Source organism: Rhamphochromis sp. 'chilingali', assembly GCF_963969265.1.
Source record: "Rhamphochromis sp. 'chilingali' genome assembly, chromosome: 2".
NCBI classification, from domain to species: Eukaryota; Metazoa; Chordata; class Actinopteri; order Cichliformes; family Cichlidae; genus Rhamphochromis; species Rhamphochromis sp. 'chilingali'.
In genome coordinates this window covers 36,247,746-36,269,230 of record NC_137930.1, presented here as the reverse complement: position 1 = coordinate 36,269,230, position 21,485 = coordinate 36,247,746, and the positions used below count along the sequence as shown (strand labels likewise).

At 38.6% G+C, this 21,485-nt stretch overlaps 1 protein-coding gene across 3 annotated transcripts; it reads left to right on the top strand.

Annotated features, from left to right (window-relative positions):
- Positions 1-312: 312 nt before the first annotated feature.
- On the top strand, positions 313-3,328 carry LOC308391660 (uncharacterized protein). Of its 3 annotated transcripts, none has more exons than XM_080874315.1 (3): positions 313-438; positions 2,070-2,506; positions 2,662-3,328. In XM_080874315.1, the coding sequence occupies exons 2-3, from the start codon at positions 2,187-2,189 to the stop codon at positions 3,131-3,133; spliced, it is 792 nt and encodes a 263-aa protein (XP_080730441.1). In that variant the 5' UTR covers positions 313-438; positions 2,070-2,186; the 3' UTR covers positions 3,134-3,328. The 3 variants fall into 3 exon arrangements, with proteins under 3 accessions (XP_080730441.1, XP_080730443.1, XP_080730442.1); XM_080874317.1 differs by having other exon boundaries at positions 318-438; positions 2,247-2,506; XM_080874316.1 differs by lacking the exon at positions 313-438 and having other exon boundaries at positions 466-2,506.
- The last annotated feature ends 18,157 nt before the right edge of the window (positions 3,329-21,485 follow it).

Genomic DNA, 21,485 nt, shown 5'->3' with positions numbered 1-21,485 from the left:
TTTTTATAAAGCATTTCTTTGTTATATGAGGCTTTACAGCAAAATAGGAGGCTTACTTTTTTATCGTACATGGTTGGATGATGTGAGTGGTATTTATAGCATTGTAAGAATTAAATATTGCTTCTACACAGTAGAGCGTCTGTCATTGTCTATCAGAATTAAGCTCAGGTCCTTGAAAAAAGCATTTCCTTGACTAGTTTCCTGTAACCATGGTAATAGGAAGCCCTCTCCAATCACGTTTTTGTACTGTATGTCAGGGAAGTGAACAGCTTCCTGCTGTTTTCACTGGCTTCCTCTCCACTGGTGTGAACTCAGGATTCCGCATTAGGTCCTGGAAAGCTGTGCAGCTTTTAACCACAGCTCTTGTTGTGAGCAGTTTTTTTCTGTTTTCTGCATTTTCTAATGAATTTGCCCTCAACGCAGTCACATTTGAATGACGTAAGTTTAAACTTTCTTGTAAAAATTTAGACCAAACAGGAGTTTAGGCAGTGGCAGTTTCAAGATTTCATTTTTATTTCTTATGTTTTCAATACTTTTCAGGTGATTACTCGAGTGAACAAAACCAGTGAGATCAATTAATTTCTCTAATAATGTGATTTTGAAGCTTTATCTAAATTTATTTTCATATCACTGCTCAGTGGGACACGAGAGCTGCATGTATAAAATCAGCTGTCAGCTCTGACTTTAAAAATCTTTTAAAGATTTGCTAACTTTGCCCTAAAGTAAGGTTTTAAAAGTCATACTTAAAGCACCTTCATCTTTGCTGTTGTGTGATTCTGCATTCGGGATTCTTCATTGACATGTCTCGTCTCTTCTACACTCTCTGGCTATTTTGTTAGCTACGTCTTGCTAGTTCTAGCTGGGCTCCCTTTGATCTTCACTACTACATTAGTTCACATAGATTCAACAAGATGCTGGAAACATTCCCCAGAGATTTTTGTCCATATTGACATTATAGCATTAAACAGTTACTGCGGATTTGTCGGCTGCACATCCATGATGCAAATTTCCTGTTTTTCCACATTCCAAAGGTGCTCTCACCAGAATCAGATCTGTTGACTTTGGAGGTAACAGTGAATTGCTTGCCACATTCAATAAACGAGTTAAGATTATTTGAGACATGATGTATTATAATGGCAGAACTGTGGTCATAAAGGGGTGGACATGGTCAGCAACAATACTCAGGTAGGCTGTTGTGTATAAACAGCACTCACTTGGTTGTAACGAGTGGTTATTTCAGTTACTGTTGCCATCGAATCAACTCCAAGCAGTCTGGCTATTTTCCTCTGACCTCTTCTAGCATCAACAAGATATTTTCACACAGAGAAAATGCTGCTCACTGGATATTTTCTCTCTGTAAAGCCCAGAAATGATTGTGTGGGAAAATTCCAGTAGCTCAGCAGTTTCTGAAATACTCAGCCCAGCCTGTTTGGCACCAACAACCATGCCATGTTCAGTGTCACTTAAATCACCTTTCTTCCCCATTCTGATACCCAGTTTGAACTTCAGTCGATCATCTTAACCATGTGTTTTTGACTAACTGTATTAGGTTGCTGCTGTGTGATTGGCTGATTGCTGCTGTTAAAGTGGTCAATGGGCATAATGTTTCCGATATAACATATTAAATATACTATATTAAACATGGTCTGTGTTAGTTTTAGATTGTTTTTTTAAACTCTTGAATCTTTAGGAATCAATAGAGATGGGATAAGCAAGACAAGCACAGAGATATGTTGGCAACTGCCTGGTAACCACTGGTTGTTTAGATACCCACCACTATAAAGTCTGTGTTTGGGTTACTGTGGTAATAGTCTGTTGGGTTCACAGTAAGTGAGTGGATGTCTTTTGTCCAACCTCTTATTTAGACATCTTCCTCTCACAAACCTAATGGATTCTTTCCAGTGATAAGGCAGTGTTATACATGTGGAAAAAAAAACTGTAGAGAGAATATTCTGCCATTGTCTGCAGTGAGAGTGAAAACATCTTAGAATGACAGTGAACTACATAAAAGATAACAAAAGCATATCAGACAGAACAGGCATACAGAGAAAGTTTATTTTATATTTCAGAGAGACTAAAAACCACTTCCTGGGGAGTCACGAACACACTTGCGAGAAAGAAATGGAGAACTGATTTACATCAAGCTGCACTCCATTACTCCTCCTCACTGGATCAAACTGGCAGCGATGCAGCTTGGTCATCCAGTCACCATCAGCACTTCTCTCCAAATCCCTCCCCAACCTCAGAGTCTGATATCCAGGAGCCGACACCCATTCCTGCTGGACTCCATCCAGCCCGTGTTGGTCAGGGCTATCATCAATCCAAAACGGGGGATGGAGGAACCTCTCCAGCCGCAGACTCCACAAAGCCCCAGTAACTGCAGCTCATCGGGACCTGGTGGGAAATCCTGCTGGAGTTTAGACCTGAGGGTGGCTATTCTTCTGCTTACTCTGGCAGGAGCAGTAATCCTCCTACTGCTGTACAGACTGTTACAGCTGAGACACAGGTGTGTACATGTGTAATAACATGTAGCCAAAAGGTAAATTGATGTCAGGCTTGTTTGGTAAGTCATCTGTGTGCGTCTTGACCCAATTCAGTTTGGCCTCAGAAATGGGATCCAAGTTTTACCACTATATTTATTTGGTGTTATGTTTTCTTCAGGCTGAGGATGGCCAGAGCGAGGCATGCTTTGGAGTACACCAGCTTCTACCACAGTGGCACCTACACACTCAAACACCCCACACCTTGTCAGGAGCTGCCAGAGAAGAACAGGGCAGTACCTGAAGACACTGCACCACTCCAAACCATAACCTCAGTGACACCTGCTGTCATCACCCCAGTGCCACCTCCATCGCTGCCCTCACCGGCACCCCCTCCACTGCCACTCCCCCCACCTCCTGTCCTACCACGTCCACCTCTTCACCCTCCAGTTTCTCTCCCTCCGACACCCCCTGTCCTGTCACTCCCTCTTCCCGTGCCTGTCATCCACACCACCCCGCCCAGCCCTCACCTGTCATGGGGTGCCTGCTCAGATGCAGATGTTTATTCTCGGATTGGGACTTTCAGGCCATCCAGGCTTTCCAACCTCTCCAACCAGTCGACGGTCATCCTGTTTGAACACTCATCTGTTTGAACTCTCACAGAATGTGTGTGATCTCCTCAAGGAGTCTGTGACCGTGACAAGGATTACAAGATGTTTCCTGTACTCTATGTTTGTGTGTGTAATATACAGCAAAATATAAGAGGTTAACGTTTCAAAACTTTAAAACATGAAGTTTGCACTTTGTCAGCCACTGAAGGGCTTTATTGACAAAAAAAAGAAAGAAAAAAGCAGATGCAATAAAATTGCAATTTAATTAAAAACACCTCTATTATAACCATGTTTTTTTCTTAACTGGATTGTGACGTCAGGAGGACAGATGAAACCCTCCACTTGTCCAAGAAGCAGGACTAAAAAACTACCAATAGCAGATGAACAGTATGTAAAACAGGGCTTATGAATACATTGACTTTTTGGTGAAGGATTTCAAGAGTGAGGTACAACAGTGAACATCTACAGTCATCTGTAAAACATGGCAGAAGGTTGCATTTCAGTCAGTGGTGTCAGGGAATGTGTTAAAGTTGATGTGAATGCAAAAAAAGCACAGCCAGATCCACCAATCAGAACCATTTGGAAGCATCTAATTGACAACAGCTTCATTTCTCAGCGTGACAGGGATCCCATGAAAAGAAAAAATTAAGAATTTGAAAATTCATGGATTATAATGAGTGTAGGCAGCACGGTGGCACGGTGGTTAGCACTGTTGCCGCACAGCAAGAAGGTCCTGAGTTCAATTCCACCATCAGGCCGGGGTCTTTCTGTGTGGAGTTTGCATGTTCTCCCCGTGTTTGCGTGGGTTCCCTCCGGGTACTCCGGCTTCCTCCCACCGTCCAAAGACATGCAGCTTGTGGGGATAGGTTAATTGGAAAATCCAAATTGCCATTAGGTGTGAATGTGCGAGTCAATGTGAGTGCGAATGGTTGTCTGTCCCTGTGTGTTGGCCCCGCGACAGACTGGCGACCTGTCCAGGGTGTACCCCACCTCTCGCCCTATGACAACTGGGATAGGCTCCAGCGCCCCCCGTGACCCTGAAAAGGAGAAGCGAAAGTGAATGGGTGGATGGATATAATGATTGTATTTTAGAGTTTAAAATAGTTTGATCAAAGACCTTTCAATCCTGGTGGATTAACCATTACAGAAACATAAAAAATAAATAAATAAGTTACCTATGCTGTTAATTTAGGGCAGATATGGCATAACGCTTGCATTTTGTGGTGTCCTCATAAGTTTGTTAAGCACTGTATAACGAGTCCATCACCAGGTAGTTAGTAACACATTTTTGTGTTTTCGTTGTGTGACCACATTCAGGTGTGAATAAGAAATTCTGCATTACATACTTCATCGTGCAGATTGAGAAAATACACACCCTGTTATTTGTCTTAAAATATTGTAATATAAAAAATAATAATAATAACGACATTTTTAAATATTAAAAAAATAACCATGATCCCTAGTCACTTTAGCTATCTAGTGATCACCTAATGATTAACTCACTATTACTTTCTGCCTCTTTCTGTGGCTCCTTAATAATGAGCATCATAACTTACAAAATGATCATTTTGTTTTCTTTAAAACTCGACGACAGTGTTTAGGAAAATGTTCACTACCATCATAAATCAAGAGACCTGTAGGTTCATTTTCTCATATTCTCCTGTACATTCTGATGTTTAATGGCCTCCTGAGTTAGAAATATGGGATTAATGTCAATGCCATCCTTCCAGCCCTCTCACCTGGATGCTGTTAGTCTCCTAAAATGAGACTGTTATCTCTTAGTGGCTAATACTGTTTAATCCTTCCATGAAAAATGGGGATTCAAGTAAACAGTGCATGTATCATCAAATTTTAAGAGGAACTTTAACTAATGAAAGAAGTCATGTATATGTATAACCATGTATAATTTCTGCTGCATGAAGTAGTTCTGAAGTTTGAAGGATTCTTAAAGTGGATATGCAACATTTCAAAATGAAAAACTTTGATTAATATTCAACACATCCAGAAAACAAACACATTCATATTCATCCTTGCCTGACATTTCCTCATTTTATTTAATTGCCTCTGCTGTATATTGTTACAAATGTCTTTCCTCCTCAGCTTACAACCACTTACGAGACATTGCAGAAGCGCATGCACATATTGAATTAACTGGCTTTTAGAATGGAGACCGTGACCCCACGAGCAGACTTGTATGCAGAAATGACTAAAGATACAAGGTACACAAGGTCGCGGTTTTCACCCCAGCAGGCAGAGAGCAACAAACAACCATCAACTAAAACAGCTTCCCTTTACAAACTAATGTTGAATTATAAATGAGAGGTTGGTTGGAAAAAACTATTGAAATATTGAAGAAAAATTCACCTTGTTAATGTGGCCACTAAGATCACCATAGAAAAAAGATGTTAGATGTCAGACATTGCCTTTGTGCCAATGGGGCTTTTTAATATGTGCTAAGTTCATCCACTGGGGAAGAGCACTAATGAAATAGTTAAGAGTTGAGCGATTGCATTGTTAAACATACGGTTTAATAATCATGTTTGAATTTTTTGCTGTTAAAGGCTTATATTACTAAATGAAGCAAAAGCTTATGATACAGAAAGAGACAGGGGGGGCATGAATGCAAAGAATGGTGTGAAACAGGGAGGGACGCTGCCATGAAAACCCAGCTCAGGAAATACCTCCCAACTAAGGAAACAATGAGCTCTGCTACTGCAACAATTCAGTAAAAATGGTTAAGATAAACAGGTTAGGAGCGCTACGTTTCTAATCGGGCAGTAGTTTATTTATTACAAACCACTTGAGTTTTGCATTGTGGAGGGCACCCTGAAGTAATTAAGTGCATGTTGTTATTCATGCAAAGTAAGAAAATATGTCAAAAAATTCAAATTCAAATTTTTATTTGTCACATACACAGTCATACACAGTACGATATGTAGTGAAATGCTTGTCAGTATTCCAGTTATCGGCATAAAAACTAGACTGAAAATGAGTGAAAAGAACATAATTGTTCTTTTCAAACTGGTCAGTCTACCTGTAACTTAGCTGCACAAATCTAGTGATACCTCAAATCTCAGCGCAGGGAAATTTGATTAATGAGGCAAACTGACCTCTACAGGCAATATTTGATGCTGGTGTGTTTTGTTGCTTACAGTGAATTTCCTGTTTGGCCAGATAAAGCTTTCTGCTTACCAGCATTAGCTTAAGTAATAAAGTGGACAACTTGGCATTCATTGTAGCAGCTAGCTGGCTAACATTATCGCTAGAAAAATGCTGTCTCTAGCCACAACAATCTTCATTGTCTTTAGTTAGTGATCAATGGACTCCATAAGCTATCATAAACTAGTGCTGCTCAATGATGAAAATGCAAACAGAGGTGATTTTCTGAAGAAAAAAAAAAGGAAAAAAATAAAAACAAGCAAGCAAACAAAAATAGCTAAGAGGCTGTTAGAGGAAACTGTATGTCAGTGTGATACAAGCCAATTTAAATGCTCCCATTTTCATATTAACATTCACATCAGAGTTATTAGTAGTGAAATACTGAAGTACTCCTATTCGTTAAGTTAATCACTGAATAGCATATTGCTTGTGCTAAGAATCACTGGATTAAAAGCATATAAACTATTAGTAGGAATAGATCAATTTTAATTACATGTACATCGATCAGCTCAGCAGCCACAACTGATCCCTAGAAGTTCAGTTGAATTGATTATCGCTACACTGGATTTAAGGGAACCTTATGAGATTAGGTAAGATCACAATCTTATTTCCTGCAAGAATTTCTTTCCCAAAAGGTAACACGGGTAGCACAAGTGCATGTTCTTCTGCAAGGTGGCATATTATGTAGAAATATGTGACTATATAGCTAATGAATGTTGTCTCTTGGTGTTTTGTGTTTTTTTTTGACAAGAAATGTTTAGATAGAAAGAAAGATGAATATAATTCATACAGACTGTCATGGGCTTTTGACCCTAAATTTTGAGTTTTGGAATGTTTTGAGTTTTCGGTGAGCTCATGAGCTCTATATCTATATCTCTATATCTAGTTCTTTCAACATAACATAACATATTGTCTATGTATCCTGTTCATGGGGTCTGTAGGTTTGCACTCCTTTTAAATAAAAAAAGAGAAAACTATTCAATATACTTCAGGTATTTATGATAATTATTATCTATAACAGTGAGTAAAAGTGTTCTAAATCTTGCTTGGCTGTGTCTGACTGGTAGGAACAGTGTTTGCAGTGCTAAATAAAATGAAATACAGTTTCTGTCCCTACTTAACGCATGTAACTGTGTATCAGATCGAGGATCATTACTTACTGTGTCATAGTCGCCATTTGCTGGAACGAGTGTGTCGACGATCACACAGTCCAGTGACCGGGTATCGATGACTTCACACATCATGCACTACAATTTTAATGCCTTGAGTTTAACAGATTGGACATCCCTATCTTGTTTTTGTAAACCAGATGGCACAAGAGAGGGTGTTTATAACTTACACTTTCATTCCAAAAGACTACAGATGGGTTTTTAGGTCAGTACAGCTAGTTTTGATTTCTGTGCCACACAGTTTATTAAAAGTTATAAAAAATATCAAACATTAAAGACCTTATCCTTTCCTAAAAGCTGCATGCTGTGTTTTTGTTATCGCCTAAAAACAAACGTGGTGTTAAACAATGAGGAAATGCTGAAAGGTAAATCTCAGTTACCGCTGGAATCACACAGCCAAATTCCAGAGAAGATTGCTGTCAGCTGTCGGCAATAAAAACAGACTTCCACCTTCACAAAGTTTATATGTGTCCCAAAACATCCATACAGGCAGATTTAAGAGGCAGATGGAAAATGTCATGGATTGATCCATCCTTAATAACACAGGATGAGGATGCATGGAAATTTCTTTCCCAAGCGACATAGACAATATTGTGCTTTGAACATCGAGAGAAATTTTCCATTCCTCTGAAGGAAAACAAAAAGGCTGTGCTATGACTCTGACGTTTTCGTCTTCCTTTCATTGTTTAAAAATGAACCAGAATGCATGGACAAAACTACAGTGGGAGAAATGACGACTGCTTTTTTAAAATTAGTGACTAAATGCAAAAATCTTTGTGGAATCTATTTTTCCTTTGAGTTCAGTTCATTTTTAATTTTTCCAACAGCATGTTCTTTTCTTTATAATTATCAATATTCACCATTTCAATTGATGTAGCAAAGAACTTCAGAAATCCTTAATAACTTAGTTATTTCCTATCTTATAATCACCTCATTTGGTTGATGATTAAGCTTTTCTTTAAATGAGATTTTACTTGCCTGGGTCCACACTATAGACTGTATATTAAAGATGGATGAATCCACTGTAAAGTTTGCCCTAATTTTTGGGTTTTAGTCACCAGTTTTTTGAAACTCGATCAGATCAGCCAATGCCAGCAAACTTTATCAGCAAACTGCATTTAAAGCTTTCAATACAATGTCAAAAATAGCTGCTAACTAAGAAAATAATAATGTAAAAACATAGTAGCAATAGTAGGACAGCAAATCAGGGAAAAGTTGACTTAAAAGGATGAGAACAGGAGCTCAAACTGTAGGCCATGTCCCTCCTTTGGGAGTTGGCTGTTGGACTGCCAGTGCTGCTTATTGTCACTGATTTGGTTCATAAATAAAGAGAGGAGGACTCTGTGTCTTCAGGATCTTGTAACTGCTTTTTGCAAACGATGCAGTCCTATTGGCTTTATCAAGTGGGGACCTCCTGCTTTAATTTGGAAACTTTGCAACCGAGTGCAAGGCAACTAGTATAAGGAGAAAGAGCTCCAAGTCTGAGGCTGTGGTTCTCAGTCAGAATAAAGGTGGCGTATCCGCTCCAGTTTGGGAATGAGTTGCTGCCCAAATTGTATGAGCTAAAGTAGCTTGGGGACTTGATAACAGATGAGGGAAGGATGGAGCAGTAGAGTAACAACAGACTGGAGCAGGATGCTGAACTGATGTGTCATGGTGAGGAGAGAGCTTGGCGTGAAAGAAAAAAGAGAAATTTATCAGTTGATCTACATCCCCACCCTCATCTATGGCAAGGAGCTGTGGGTAGTGATCAGATGAATGAGATTGCTGATACAGCAGTGGAATTAGCTTCCTCCGTAGGTGTATGGGCTCTCCCATGGCGATAAGGTGATTAACTCAGTCATTCAAGAGGAGCTCAGAGTAGATCAGCTACCACTTCACATCAAAAATAACCAGTTTTGGGTGGCTCTAACTATGCTTCCTGGATAAGACGTTTCAGGCATATTCAGATGAGCCCCACACTAAAAAAAAGAACGTGTTGGATTTATTTAATTCAATAGTTGCACACAGATGTTTTGCTTTGACAGCAACTTGAACAGCTGAGATAAGTTAACACTTAATTTTAAAACATTAGGTAATTTCTGTTTAATACACCCAAGACAGAAATCCAAGAGATGGCCAGTCTCCTTTTTTCAGTGCACCTCAAAATTCCTCGAAGTCCCCCCAGAAGAGCTGAAGCAGGTGGCTGGGGAGAGTTAGGTTAGAGTTAGGAATGACGGATAGATGGATGGATATTCCGATTGCCAAGGATTTGGATTAGGGTTATGGTTAGGGCTCGAGATGTCACACAACTTAGATCTCAGAGGGTTAAAAAATGTGGAAACATGTAAATAGCACAGTCTGGACCCATTACAGGGAACTCAAGATCAAGAGGTTGAGAAAAAAAGGTCATCACATACAACTCTGCACATTCTTACTCCTTTTTCTTTATAAACATGATAGTTACTCTTAACATCTTGTGCTCAATCTGCTGGAGATGAGATTGAACACCTGCTGAAGGTATCAAACAGAAGACAACAAAGAAAGAGCTTCTGTTTGATGTCAAACTTAAAATGACGCCTGTGAAACCAAACAAAGTCACAGCGCTGACACCTGCTGCAGGTTCAGGAGGGTCAGACTGAGGCCGAACAGGCTCTAAGATTTATGAAAGGATTGGAGAGAGAGAGGAGCGAGCAGTGTCTGATTCAACAAAATAATACAGTGGTTTGGGCCTAATAATAGTTACAGACAGAGGTGGGACCAAGTCATTGTTTTGCAAGTCTCAAGTAAGTCTCAAGTCTTTATCCTCAAGTCTCAAGTCAAGTCTCAAGTAATGTCAGGCAAGTCAGAGTCGAGTCTCAAGTCACTGGTGTAAAAGTCCAAGTAAAGTCACAAGTCTGAAACTTTGAATTTCAAGTCCTTTCAAGTCTTTAAAAAAAAAAACGAAAAAATAATGTTGCAGTTATGCTAAATGTAAATATTAGACCATGTAATTTTTAAATCTGTGTTTTTCTCAACACATGACGAAATAGTGAACGTAGAAAATATACACAAATTGTGAAATTGCACCTCTATAAAATGCAGCTCAATTAAACCTAGCTCCTAGAATAATTTTCACCGACAGTTCTGAGATAAGCTGCATGTTATTCTTGGATGCGGTTGTAGGACCGGCTTTAAAATCGCATGACAAAAATATCATATACATTAAAAAAACTGCATTACCAACGTAGCCTGGACAACATTTGCTAGTTAGATGAAGTCAGCTATCTCATCGTAGCATATTTATATGCATATTTATAATCATACGGTTCTTGGAGTGAGTGCATACACTCATGAAGTTTAGTAACTTCAGGTCACTGCAACAAGCCCAGGTACAGTTTACCGACGGATGGGTGCAGGACCTTGAAACGCACCGTGTAGAACGAAAGACCATCGTACGTATCATAAGTTTACCAGTCTCACAAATTGTCTTCATAAATACACATTCGTTAACCGTTTATTAATAGGACCTTTGAGTTCAATGGTAATTAATTAGCAGTGGAAATAATTTCTGGTAGCATCACAGAAATGTAGCAGTGACAATAATATTGTATTGCTTGTAACCTATATCACCAATTATGTTAAGAAAAATGACGTATTAACTACTACAAAACACTGACCTTCGTGTAAATGCTTGGAGCAGACTAACCTGTGAGCTGGAGGGTTCTGGGACGTTATATTTGGTCTTTGGATGGCTGCAATCCAGGCCACCCGTCGCCTGTTTGTTACTTCGGAAACATGGCTCGAACAATTTCTCTTCAAGACGTAATCCGATAACAACCGATCTCTTTACCCGTCGGCTTCCCGTGACTGTCATGCGACCGGCTATTGCAGTTAATAATACAACAGCTTCTTGACATTTTTGTGTTTCTTTTTTTATCGCTGTATAACTGATTTTAATTGAAAGCCTGCGTGCGCTAGTACCGCTTGCCACGAGTTCCCAGAATCCTTTGCGGTTTACCCCTGAATGACGTCACATTTTCAATCTCTATATAATATGCATGTTAAATTTTATATTTGGGGTGAAATATCAAGTCTTTTCAAGTAAACCGGTTCAAGTCCAAATCAAGTCCCAAGTCATTGGTGTAAAAGTCCAAGTCAAGTCACAAGTCTTAGAACATTTTTTCAAGTCAAGTCTAAAGTCATAAAATTAATGACTCGAGTCTGACTCGAGTCCAAGTCATGTGACTCGAGTCCACACCTCTGGTTACAGACCATAATTTCTCTTAAATCACTACTTGTTACACATTTTGTTTTCTATGCTGAATACTGGAAAATTTCATCTTCAACAGCCTGCTAAGATTTGATAAATCAGGTTAAGATATTAGATATGATACTGAGGATTTATCCTTTGCTTCAGTCAGTTCAGTTCAAATGCAGGATCGGAGCACTTAAATTCATTAAAACTTTGCTCCGGCCTCCAGTTGGCAAAGTTAATTTAATAAAGATGTACTCATAATGAGTCTTGACTTCATTACTTTTAGAGGAGCCCTGAGCTGCACACCGAACCATCACGACTTCACAGCAGAGGCTTCATTTGTTTACTTGCGCCTCCAGAAGAGACACTCGTGCATGACCAGGAATGTGTGTTTCACATGAACCCATCAACAGAAGCTTGATCACCAATGAAAGAACAGCTACACGTTCAGAACTCTGTAACTACACAGTGTGCTGCGATAAAAGAAGCAGGAGAGTATTATTTCTTACAATAACACTCCAAAAAAAACCCTAAGGTTTCTTCATACTCAAATAAACATGATATAGTAAATTTAGGCAAAATGCAAAAAAATTGTAAGGTTAATTTATTTAAATAATTAAGGAAAATGTGCAATAAATGTGTATCAACTGAATGTATACCAAAGTAAATTTGATTGGACTATATTTAATTAAATGTAAGATTTTACATTGTACACACACACACACTATTATTATTATTATTATTATTATTATTATTATTATTATTATTATTATTATTATTATTATTATATACAAATATACAAAACTTAAAGATAGAAAACATGAAATTACTGCATCATCCACTTCCTCCATATGATGTATGAAGGTGTATGTGCTTCCCCCACAGAGACAGGATGATGAAGCAGTTGAGAACTTCACCTTGATGAGAGGAAAGCATCTTTAATTCAGTTTAAAGAGAGCCCTTGGATGAGGAGTGAAGACATGTTAAATATGCCTTCCCTACCCAAGATGACAGCTTTATTTATTATTAGACCTTGGTTAGCTAATGTTTCAGACCTCAGCCTGATTGAAATGCAGGGGCGGGGCCCGAAGAGAGCGATGTATATACGAATCCCCGCAAACTTAGATGAAATAAAGCACTTTTGTAAAGAAGACTGAAACTCTACACAAGTAGAGGGAAGACTTATAAACTCATACAGAACAATTGCTTCACATTTTACTGTGTGTAAATGCCTTTGACCTGCCAGGGTGGTAGATTACAATTGGTTGGGTAAAATCTTGTGCATTTGCATGTTTGTTGTGCATTTGTCCCTTTTTGAATAAGATCAATATTAAATTTATGATTAAAGGAAGCAACATAGACTGAATTAATTTGGATGTTTTCCAAAGAAAATGTCATCCCATCAAAAAGTGCAAAAGCTGCTACACAACACATCTCATTAAATATAGTTTATGTACTTGCTCTTTATGAGTGAAACTCATAACAGAAAATTGAAGATTTGCAACAATGCTTTAAAAGTGTCAGTTCCTAGAAACAACCCTGAAAAAGATGAAGATTTATTTCCTATATATTTCTTAAATAATATCTTGTATATATCTTATATATATCTTTAATAATCTACTGTGAGCCCTGTTCTGAGTTTAATGCCTCGTTTTCTGAGCTGAACTCGTTAACAACAGTTTCAAGAAAGGAAAATTTAATAGACAACGAGGCTTTATTTTGCCTTTGTTTCCCGTGAGGTTGCGGAAACCCATAACGTAATTCCTTTGACAGCAGAACGCCACAGGCAGCCCAGCAGGGGAAACACGACGGAACAGTTCAAGAGTGTATGGATGAAATTTAATCCACACTCTTCACCTCCTCCAGTATGCAGGCTGATTTACAGCCAAGTGCACTTGGCTGCAGTCTCTGGAGGAAGTGCAGTAAACCAAGCTGGAGAACACTAGCATCCAAACAGTGTTTCAGTGGCTTTGCTTCTGTCCTGCACATTTTTAAGTGACCACTCAGGGAAAAGTTTAATGCTTTGCTCAGCAGGTTTTGTGAAACTGTTGCTGCTGGTGTTTTGAGAAATTACCTCTAAGAGATGATGACAAATGTGACTAATATGTTCATTCAGAGGGGGAAACCTTGAGCAATCAGCCATCGGGGAAAAAAAACACCTATTTTTGTTGTTTAACAGTTATTAGGACACACAAATTGGATGCCTCACTGTGAAGAGAAAAGATCATTAAGCATTATGAAAGACTAAAAATACTTCTGTATTTTTGATTTCCCCATTGCTGTATATTTATGAATTAAGTAGGTACTTTATAGAACTTTGGATTTGTTTCTAAGGGAACTGCCTAAAGGAGTGATTCCTACTTCCCGTTATGCATCTCAATAGCATTTTTCTCTTCATTACTACCTACTAAAAACACACATCAATCAAACTCTGTGAGTCTGTCCTAGTTTTAAAACATTTTTGCAACACTTCCAGGCTATATCTTTAGATTTATGTAGTTTTATGTTAAAATATTTCAAAGTAAGACTGTTAAAATCACAAGTTTTAAAACTTTTCCAACTTCACTATACCAGCAAACATCATATCGCGTCACCTGTCAATCTGCTGGGCACACCTAGGAGTCTTTAAACTCCACCCTTTTGACCTGCTAGGCCTTTTACCACCGTACTCCATATATAATGTAAAAGGCTATTCTGTCACTTGAATGTGCGTTTGTGTTACATTACACCATGTATTCCTATCTTTAAAGAAATGTTAATACTAAGATGGTGGATGCATTAGTGACATAAGTTGATGTTATCCTAAATTAGTGAATCCTGTCAGTAGCATGATTGTAATGTAATATGAACAGTATTTAAAAAAAAACACACACAAAAATATGTAACTCCTTTTTGGTTTTTTGGTTGTTGTTTTTTTCCTTTTTGTGCAATTTCTCCCATTTCTCTGTATTTTACTGGTATGCAAAGTCCTCTGTTTTAGCTAAAGTGTAATCTATCAGAATCCATGGGGATTCTGGAGGCTCTGTTGTGGCAAGCTAAAATAAATAGTTATAATCATTAATTTAAGAAATATATATGATGACAAATATATTTTGGGTATTCATATAAAAAAATAGAAAAGCCAATCTTTGTGACAGTTTAGATATTCTTCATTGGACACAGATGGAATTATAATATGATCTCCCCAGATATTTAAACTGTGGCACAGAGAAAAAGCCACAAAAGCACATTAATTTTTTGGCTCATGTGTGAGAGAGCATCATTTCTTGTAATTAGTTTTTCAGGCCAGAAAAGAAATTTGACATGTAAACTTGTGAAGAGTTATAAACTATTCTGTATCATCCAAACTCATCATGAGAATTGTCTTGAAAACGTCCTTTGAAGAACTGAGCCAGAAAAAATGTAAATCTCAACAGTACTGTGCAAATGTTTTAGGCAGGTGAGGAAAAATGCTGTAAACAAAGAATTCTTTGAAAAGTGAAAGTTTTAATCATTTATTTTCATCAATCAACAAAATGCAGCAAATGAACAAAAGAGAAATCGAAATCAAATCAATATTTGGTGTGGCCACCCTTTGCCTTCAAAACAGCATCAGTTCTACACTTGCACACAGTTTTTGAAGGAACTCGGCTGGTAGGTTGTTCCGAACATCTTGGAGAACTAACCACAGATCTTCTGTGGATGTAGGCATCCTCACATCCTTCTGTCTCCTCGTGTAATCCCAGACACACTCGATGATGTTGAGATCAGGGCTCTGCGGACTCCATGCCATCACAACTTCTTGTTCTTCTTTATGCTGAAGATAGTTCCAAATGACTTTAGCTGTATGTTTGGGGTCGTTGTTCTGCTCCAGAATACATTTGGGCCCAATAAACAATCATTTATGTTTCTCAAAGCATTCTTTGTTTACAGCATTTTTTCTTAGCTGCCTAAAACTTTTGCATTGTATTGTATATCTGAGATGTTTTGTTAAAACAAATACAATGACTGGCCACTCTGTTAGGTACACCTGTTTAGCTGCTCCTTAACCTAGATGTAATCAGCTGAGCATGGCTGAAACTAATTGCATTTAGGCATGTAGACATGGTCAAGATGACTTACTAGGGTTGAATCAGAGTAACAGAATTGTGGTGAAAATGTTACTTTGAATTGTTAAGGTTCGAAATATTGGGGATGGAGACAAGAGAAAAAACCACAATAACAACACTGGTCCGGCCGGGTTGAGTCAAACGATGATTTTAATGAACACACGCGTGGGAGATGGACACTGATGCAGACAGCCTCAAAATCTCAAAATGGTGGAGCATTGCTCAAACTTTTATAGCCTCTAGTGCCTCCACCTTATCATACAAAGCCTAAACATTCACATGCTTTCTCTCACACAGCGCCTAAGCTACGACCTTGGCTCCCTGTTTATCTGCTCCTGCTGAAATGGGGCAGAAAACTCCAGCACACTCTGTTCTCTTCTACTCAGACAAATTAGATTTCTTATAACTCAGCAGTATAATGCATCATAAAACAATATCATTCATTCGCAACAAGTCAGCAGTTTAATGTAATGCAAATCAGTTTAACTAATGTAATAGTTATCAGCTTCTTCTAATTCAGGAGAATAATGCAAACTAAAACTACATAATAATTCACAATCTTTAATTAGGGGTATAACATGGCATAAAATAATATTATAATCTAACAATTCCCCCTGATGAGGTCATTAGAATAATGACCTCACAAACACCCTTCAATTCAGTGTGGCCGGGTTCATCTCTTCTCATTCCTGAGGTCCTTTGTCCCCCTGAGGGGCGAACCATATGTGGGATGACCTCTGTGTTTGCGCAATTCAGATGCAAGAAAAACTATGATTCCAACAGTAGCAGGTCCAGATGACACTCTCCTTGTCTCCCACTGCTTTCAGCCTTTATTCTATTGCTGCAGCTACCAGTGTCGTCCAGTTGGGTGATCCTCTGCTCTTCATTCTTCAACCTTAGGGGTTAGACAACCCTTCAGTCGTGACACAGATCAGGGGATTATTCTGCCCCGATTTCAAACAACGATCTGTGTATTCTCCAGAAAAGGAACAGGAAGGTGTCCCCTTTTTGCCCAAAAGCCTCTCGAACTTCGTTGGTCTGGTGTTCCCGGATTTCCGCCAACCCCTTCATGGTTATTGCTGTGTTTATGGGATCCATCCTTTTGTGGTGACTAGCTGGAGCCCAAACGCCATGACCCTTGGACCCAGTTGATGTCTCGGCAGTCACTGTGTCTGACTCTGCTACGGAGGATCCTCGCATCTCTGTGACCTCGTCTGGTGTCTGTTCCTTTCTCTGTAAGAGACAGAAAACCAAAACACCCCTCTTCCTAACCCTAATAATCTAATGTTGTTATCTACTGACCTTCTAGTGATTCAGAATTGGTCTAAAACATTCAGAATGTCCCAGGGACTTATTCTAATCATATCTTATGTGTGTGTAAGCGTGTTTGCATTTAGCCCTCTGCACTCAAAGTCAATACCTACAATATATCAGTCCGGACAATCACGCCGAACGAAGCTTCTGACCTTCAAAAGACCAAGTGCCAACTCATTATAAGCACATTTGCAAGGTGTGTCTGAAAATTATTGAAACCCCTCTTTTTAACAAAAGACAAATAAATTAACAAATCTTCTAAGCGCTATTCAGTTCATTTCAATGAGTAATGATTAAACATGAAAGTGATAGTTTATGCTTTTTCACTGATTCTCTAAAAGGTCCGTCTTCTTGGACCGCTATTAGCTTAAGCTTTACCATTCCTAAGGTATTAAAGACACAAATGAAGTTATAAAATGTTCAAATAATCCTGGTTTGATGTTAAAGCTCAACTTCCCCCCCTTTTTTGACACATTCCAATGTGTCAAATCAACGGAGCTAGAACATTCAAAAAAAGTTAGGCAGCTACAAAGTTTCCCAGACTCTTAAGGTGATCCGCGTGTAACGTTCTGACTCAGGTATTTAATATTTTAATAAATGTCGTTTAATTAACTGCCACTATTTAAACTAACCTTAAAGACATAATTGAAGAAAAGATCACAAAGAATAACATGATATCAGTGTTTTGTAAGCGCGTGCGGCCCTCCATGCTCGAAGCCTTTCCCCTCAATAGATCAGTCAGACATTCGCGCTGACTGTAGCTTTTAACCCTTATTAACTTGAGCACAACTCCACAATGAGCAACAAGTTGCAATATGTATGAAAATGATCATGGTTACACCTGCAATGAAAAATTATATCATTATCCTAACACCTGTAAATAGAAGATTCATCAGAGGTTATAACAATCACAGGAACACAGATGTTAGTATAAGGTCAAAAGCTTCAATAAATGATCATCGATGCAATGTTTGTTGCATGATTCTCATACAATAATAATGCTGACATTGAAAATAACAGTATAACACCCCCTTTTGTCCCGTTTCACTTGACACCTAAACGTTTATAAATGCCTCTTTTATTCTTGATTTTATTTCCCCCTTTTCTCCCCTTACTGACCACAGCAGGGGGATCTTAGTTTTGAATCAGCCATGAATCCAGCTCACCTGATTCATCAGTGAGCTCCACCATCACTGGCGTCTGACAGGGTGGTGCTGCATACTCTTCCTTTAATGTCACTATTTTCAACCTGTTAATTAGAGTGTTTAAACCTGAAGTCGACTACGTCCACAACAAGTCAATACAGCTGTAAATGTGGCCAATTATCAATCTATTACCAATCAATAACAACAGATAACTTCTATTTTATGCATGCTTTTAATCAACCACTCACCCAGAGGATCTCCAATCCCAGGAAATTCCTTCTCCTCCTTTAATGAGTCTGTCCTCCTTCCATGCCCTGGTAACTGGTCCATCCAGAGCCATATGATCTCAAATATACATACAACAAGCCAAACCACACCTTGGTCACACCAACCCTCCTCCGCCCCGAAGATGTCCAATGCCATCCTAGTATGGACTGTCAAAAGTGGCTTTAACGCTGACTGTCCTGACAATCCATTTTATAACGTTTCCTGGTCAGATTTGCCAATCTCTGCACCAGGGTTTTAAACGTTTCGCCATTTTCATTAGGTTTTATTTTTTATTTAGTTTCGACTCCAGATTTTCAATTTTTTGCCAGTTGTAATTAGTTTTTACCAATTCTTTGCTAGTTTAGTCTAGTTTTTATTTTCTGAAAATCCTTAGTTTCAGTTTAATTTTATTTGTGTTTTACAAAAATTAAGTGTAACAAAATCTCAGTTCCATCATATCAATCATGCTCTTCTGGTTATCCTTGGGTATTGAGACTATTAACTCTTGCCGCACCGAGTGGTCCTAATTTTGGTTGAAGTGAATTGATAAACTTTTGAAGGCGATTGTTTCACACCTTTATTTAGATGTCCCAGTCCTGTTATCTCGGGATACATCACGCTGCCTTATCTGGGGTTAGCTGTTTTCTGGGGATGCGAGTTAAGTGGGGGAGCTCTTCAAGGAGGGGGAGTGTGCTCCCCCTGATGAGGTCTTCTAGGTAAGCTAGGTTAACCTTCTTGTGTGAGCTTTTCAAGTGCACTTTAAGGTTTGTGGGATTTTTCGTGTCATAAATGTCCCTCATGACCCCCTGATGACCCAGTAATTCATTTTTTGCGCACTGTAGTACACATTTAGTTTTTGCTTGTAGCTCTCCTACTCTACTTGCCACTCCTCTAAGTCCTGATGTTTCTTAGAGAGGACAACAGTACCTTTAAAATTATGTCACATGTGTGGGGGTGTGGCCTTGCCAATTGTTTTTCCCACCTTTTCAAAATGGCTGGCGTGCCCACAAGCACATTTTATGGAAGAGAGAAAGGTAAGCTTGATATTTACATTTAAAATGTTTTGTTAAACTCAGATTCTTATTTTATTCAAAAAATAAACATCTAGTAAATAATTTCAGGGGTCTTTAAGAATTAGGCTCATTTACTTTCACAGGGAACATGACTAATTTATTAATGTGTGCTCTACACATTGGGACTTTATATTTATATTTATTTCACTTTTTCCTAATACCCAACTTTTTACAAAGGCGGAGAGAATTCTTAACAGAATTATTAAGGGAGATTCAAACATAGATTTTTCAAAATATGAGAGGGTCAGGACCCACTAAAAGCCACACAAAGATTATCGAGATGCAGTGGCAGATGTAATAGAGAAAGACACAGGGCCAATTGAAATCTGTCGTCCTATCTGGTGCAAAACCAACATGTAGTAGAATCTGGAATTTTGATTTTGAGTTAAAAATAAAATATGGGTAAAATGCAGAAATCTTTTCCAGTAAAGTAAAAAATAAGAGTCGCAATTATAGTTGAATCCATAACACCTAATTGTTTCTACAAGATCACGTCGTTGCTGAAAGTTATCAATGATCTCAATGTGTGAAAGGAACTCACAGTATCTGGAGTTTAAGCTCCTCTTGGCTGAGAAACCAGGGACAAACATGTGAACAAGACCTGAATAATACCAGTAATGAAGACTTCTCTCCAAAGATCAATAAAAGGAAGCCCCAATCTGATGAGAGTCTAGCAAAATATGGTTCACTCCACTTGCCTGAAATGGTTAACAGTCCAAGGCATTTCAGTTGTAGAATGATTGGGTGCAACAATGAAACAGATGTGAGATGAGGGAAGTGCCAAATGTTCCTTTGTGTCTCCAAATAAAATCAGTACTTCCTCAGATATCCTAAATAAATTGACTTTTGTGAAATAGAAAGTTCAGTGCCATCACTTATTCCTAAACCAATAGTTTACAGCTAGTGAAGTGTCAGTGACTTCTGGGTTGGTCCCTGATCTTCATCTTATGAGATTGTTATTTTAATAACACTTGATTTATTTAAAAGAAAAAAGAAAAAAAAAACATTAGATTATTAGGGTTAGGAAGAGAGGTGGTTGAAAAGGGGGAAATAAAATCAAGAGTTGTTGTGGGCTGGTCTGAGTGTTTCAGAAACTGCTGATCTGCTGGGATTTTCCTTCACATTTACCTGTAGGGTTTTTAGAGAATGGTCCAAAAAACAGAAAATATCTAATGAGCGGCCATTCTCTGGGTAAAAAGCTTTTTTGGTGACAGGGGAGAACGGCCAGACTGCTTCAAGCAAATAAGAAGGCAAGAGTAACTCAAACAACCACTCATTACAACCAGAGTATGCAGAAGATCGTCTCTGATTGTACAACACATCAAACCGTGAAGCACATGGGCTACAGAGGCAGAAGACCACACCAGGCACCACTCCGATCAGCTAAAATAATGAACAATAGATGATCTGAAAAAAAAAAAAAAAACATTGTCTGGACTAAGTCTGTATTTCTGCTGTGGCGTTCACGTTGTTGAGTCACAATTTGGTGTAAAAAACACAAAAGTGTGGGTCCCTTGCATCGTGTAGCACCAGTTTAGGCTGGTGTTGCACTGTTTAAATGCCACAGCTTGGTGTTGTTTCTGACCATCTCGATGTCTTCATGACCATACCCATCTCCTGGAGTCTACTTCCTGCAGGATAACACACCATGTCACAGAGGTCAAATCATCTCAAACTGGTTTCTTGAACATGACAATGAGTTCAGTGAAGCAGTTTGAAATGGCCTCCACAGCCAAAACATCTCAATCAAACAGAGCAACAGGAGATTCAGGATGTGCAGCCACATAAAATCTATCATGTCAATATGAATCAAACTCACTGAAGAATGTTTCCAGCACCTCATTGAACTGCAACGAAGAATTGTCTGTGGGTGTATATGTGGCTCTGTTATTGTCTGAGGTTTATAGAGAAAAAACAGTTAAGTTCAAATAAAAGTTAAATAGGATTTAAAGCATCTTCAATT

Bases quoted from the DNA above. Each gene is read 5' to 3' on its own strand.
- LOC308391660 (XM_080874315.1), top strand. From the start codon at position 2,187: ATGCAGCTTGGTCATCCAGTCACCATCAGCACTTCTCTCCAAATCCCT. The intron at 2,507-2,661 runs GTGTGTACATGT...TGTTTTCTTCAG, and splicing joins CTGTTACAGCTGAGACACAG to GCTGAGGATGGCCAGAGCGA.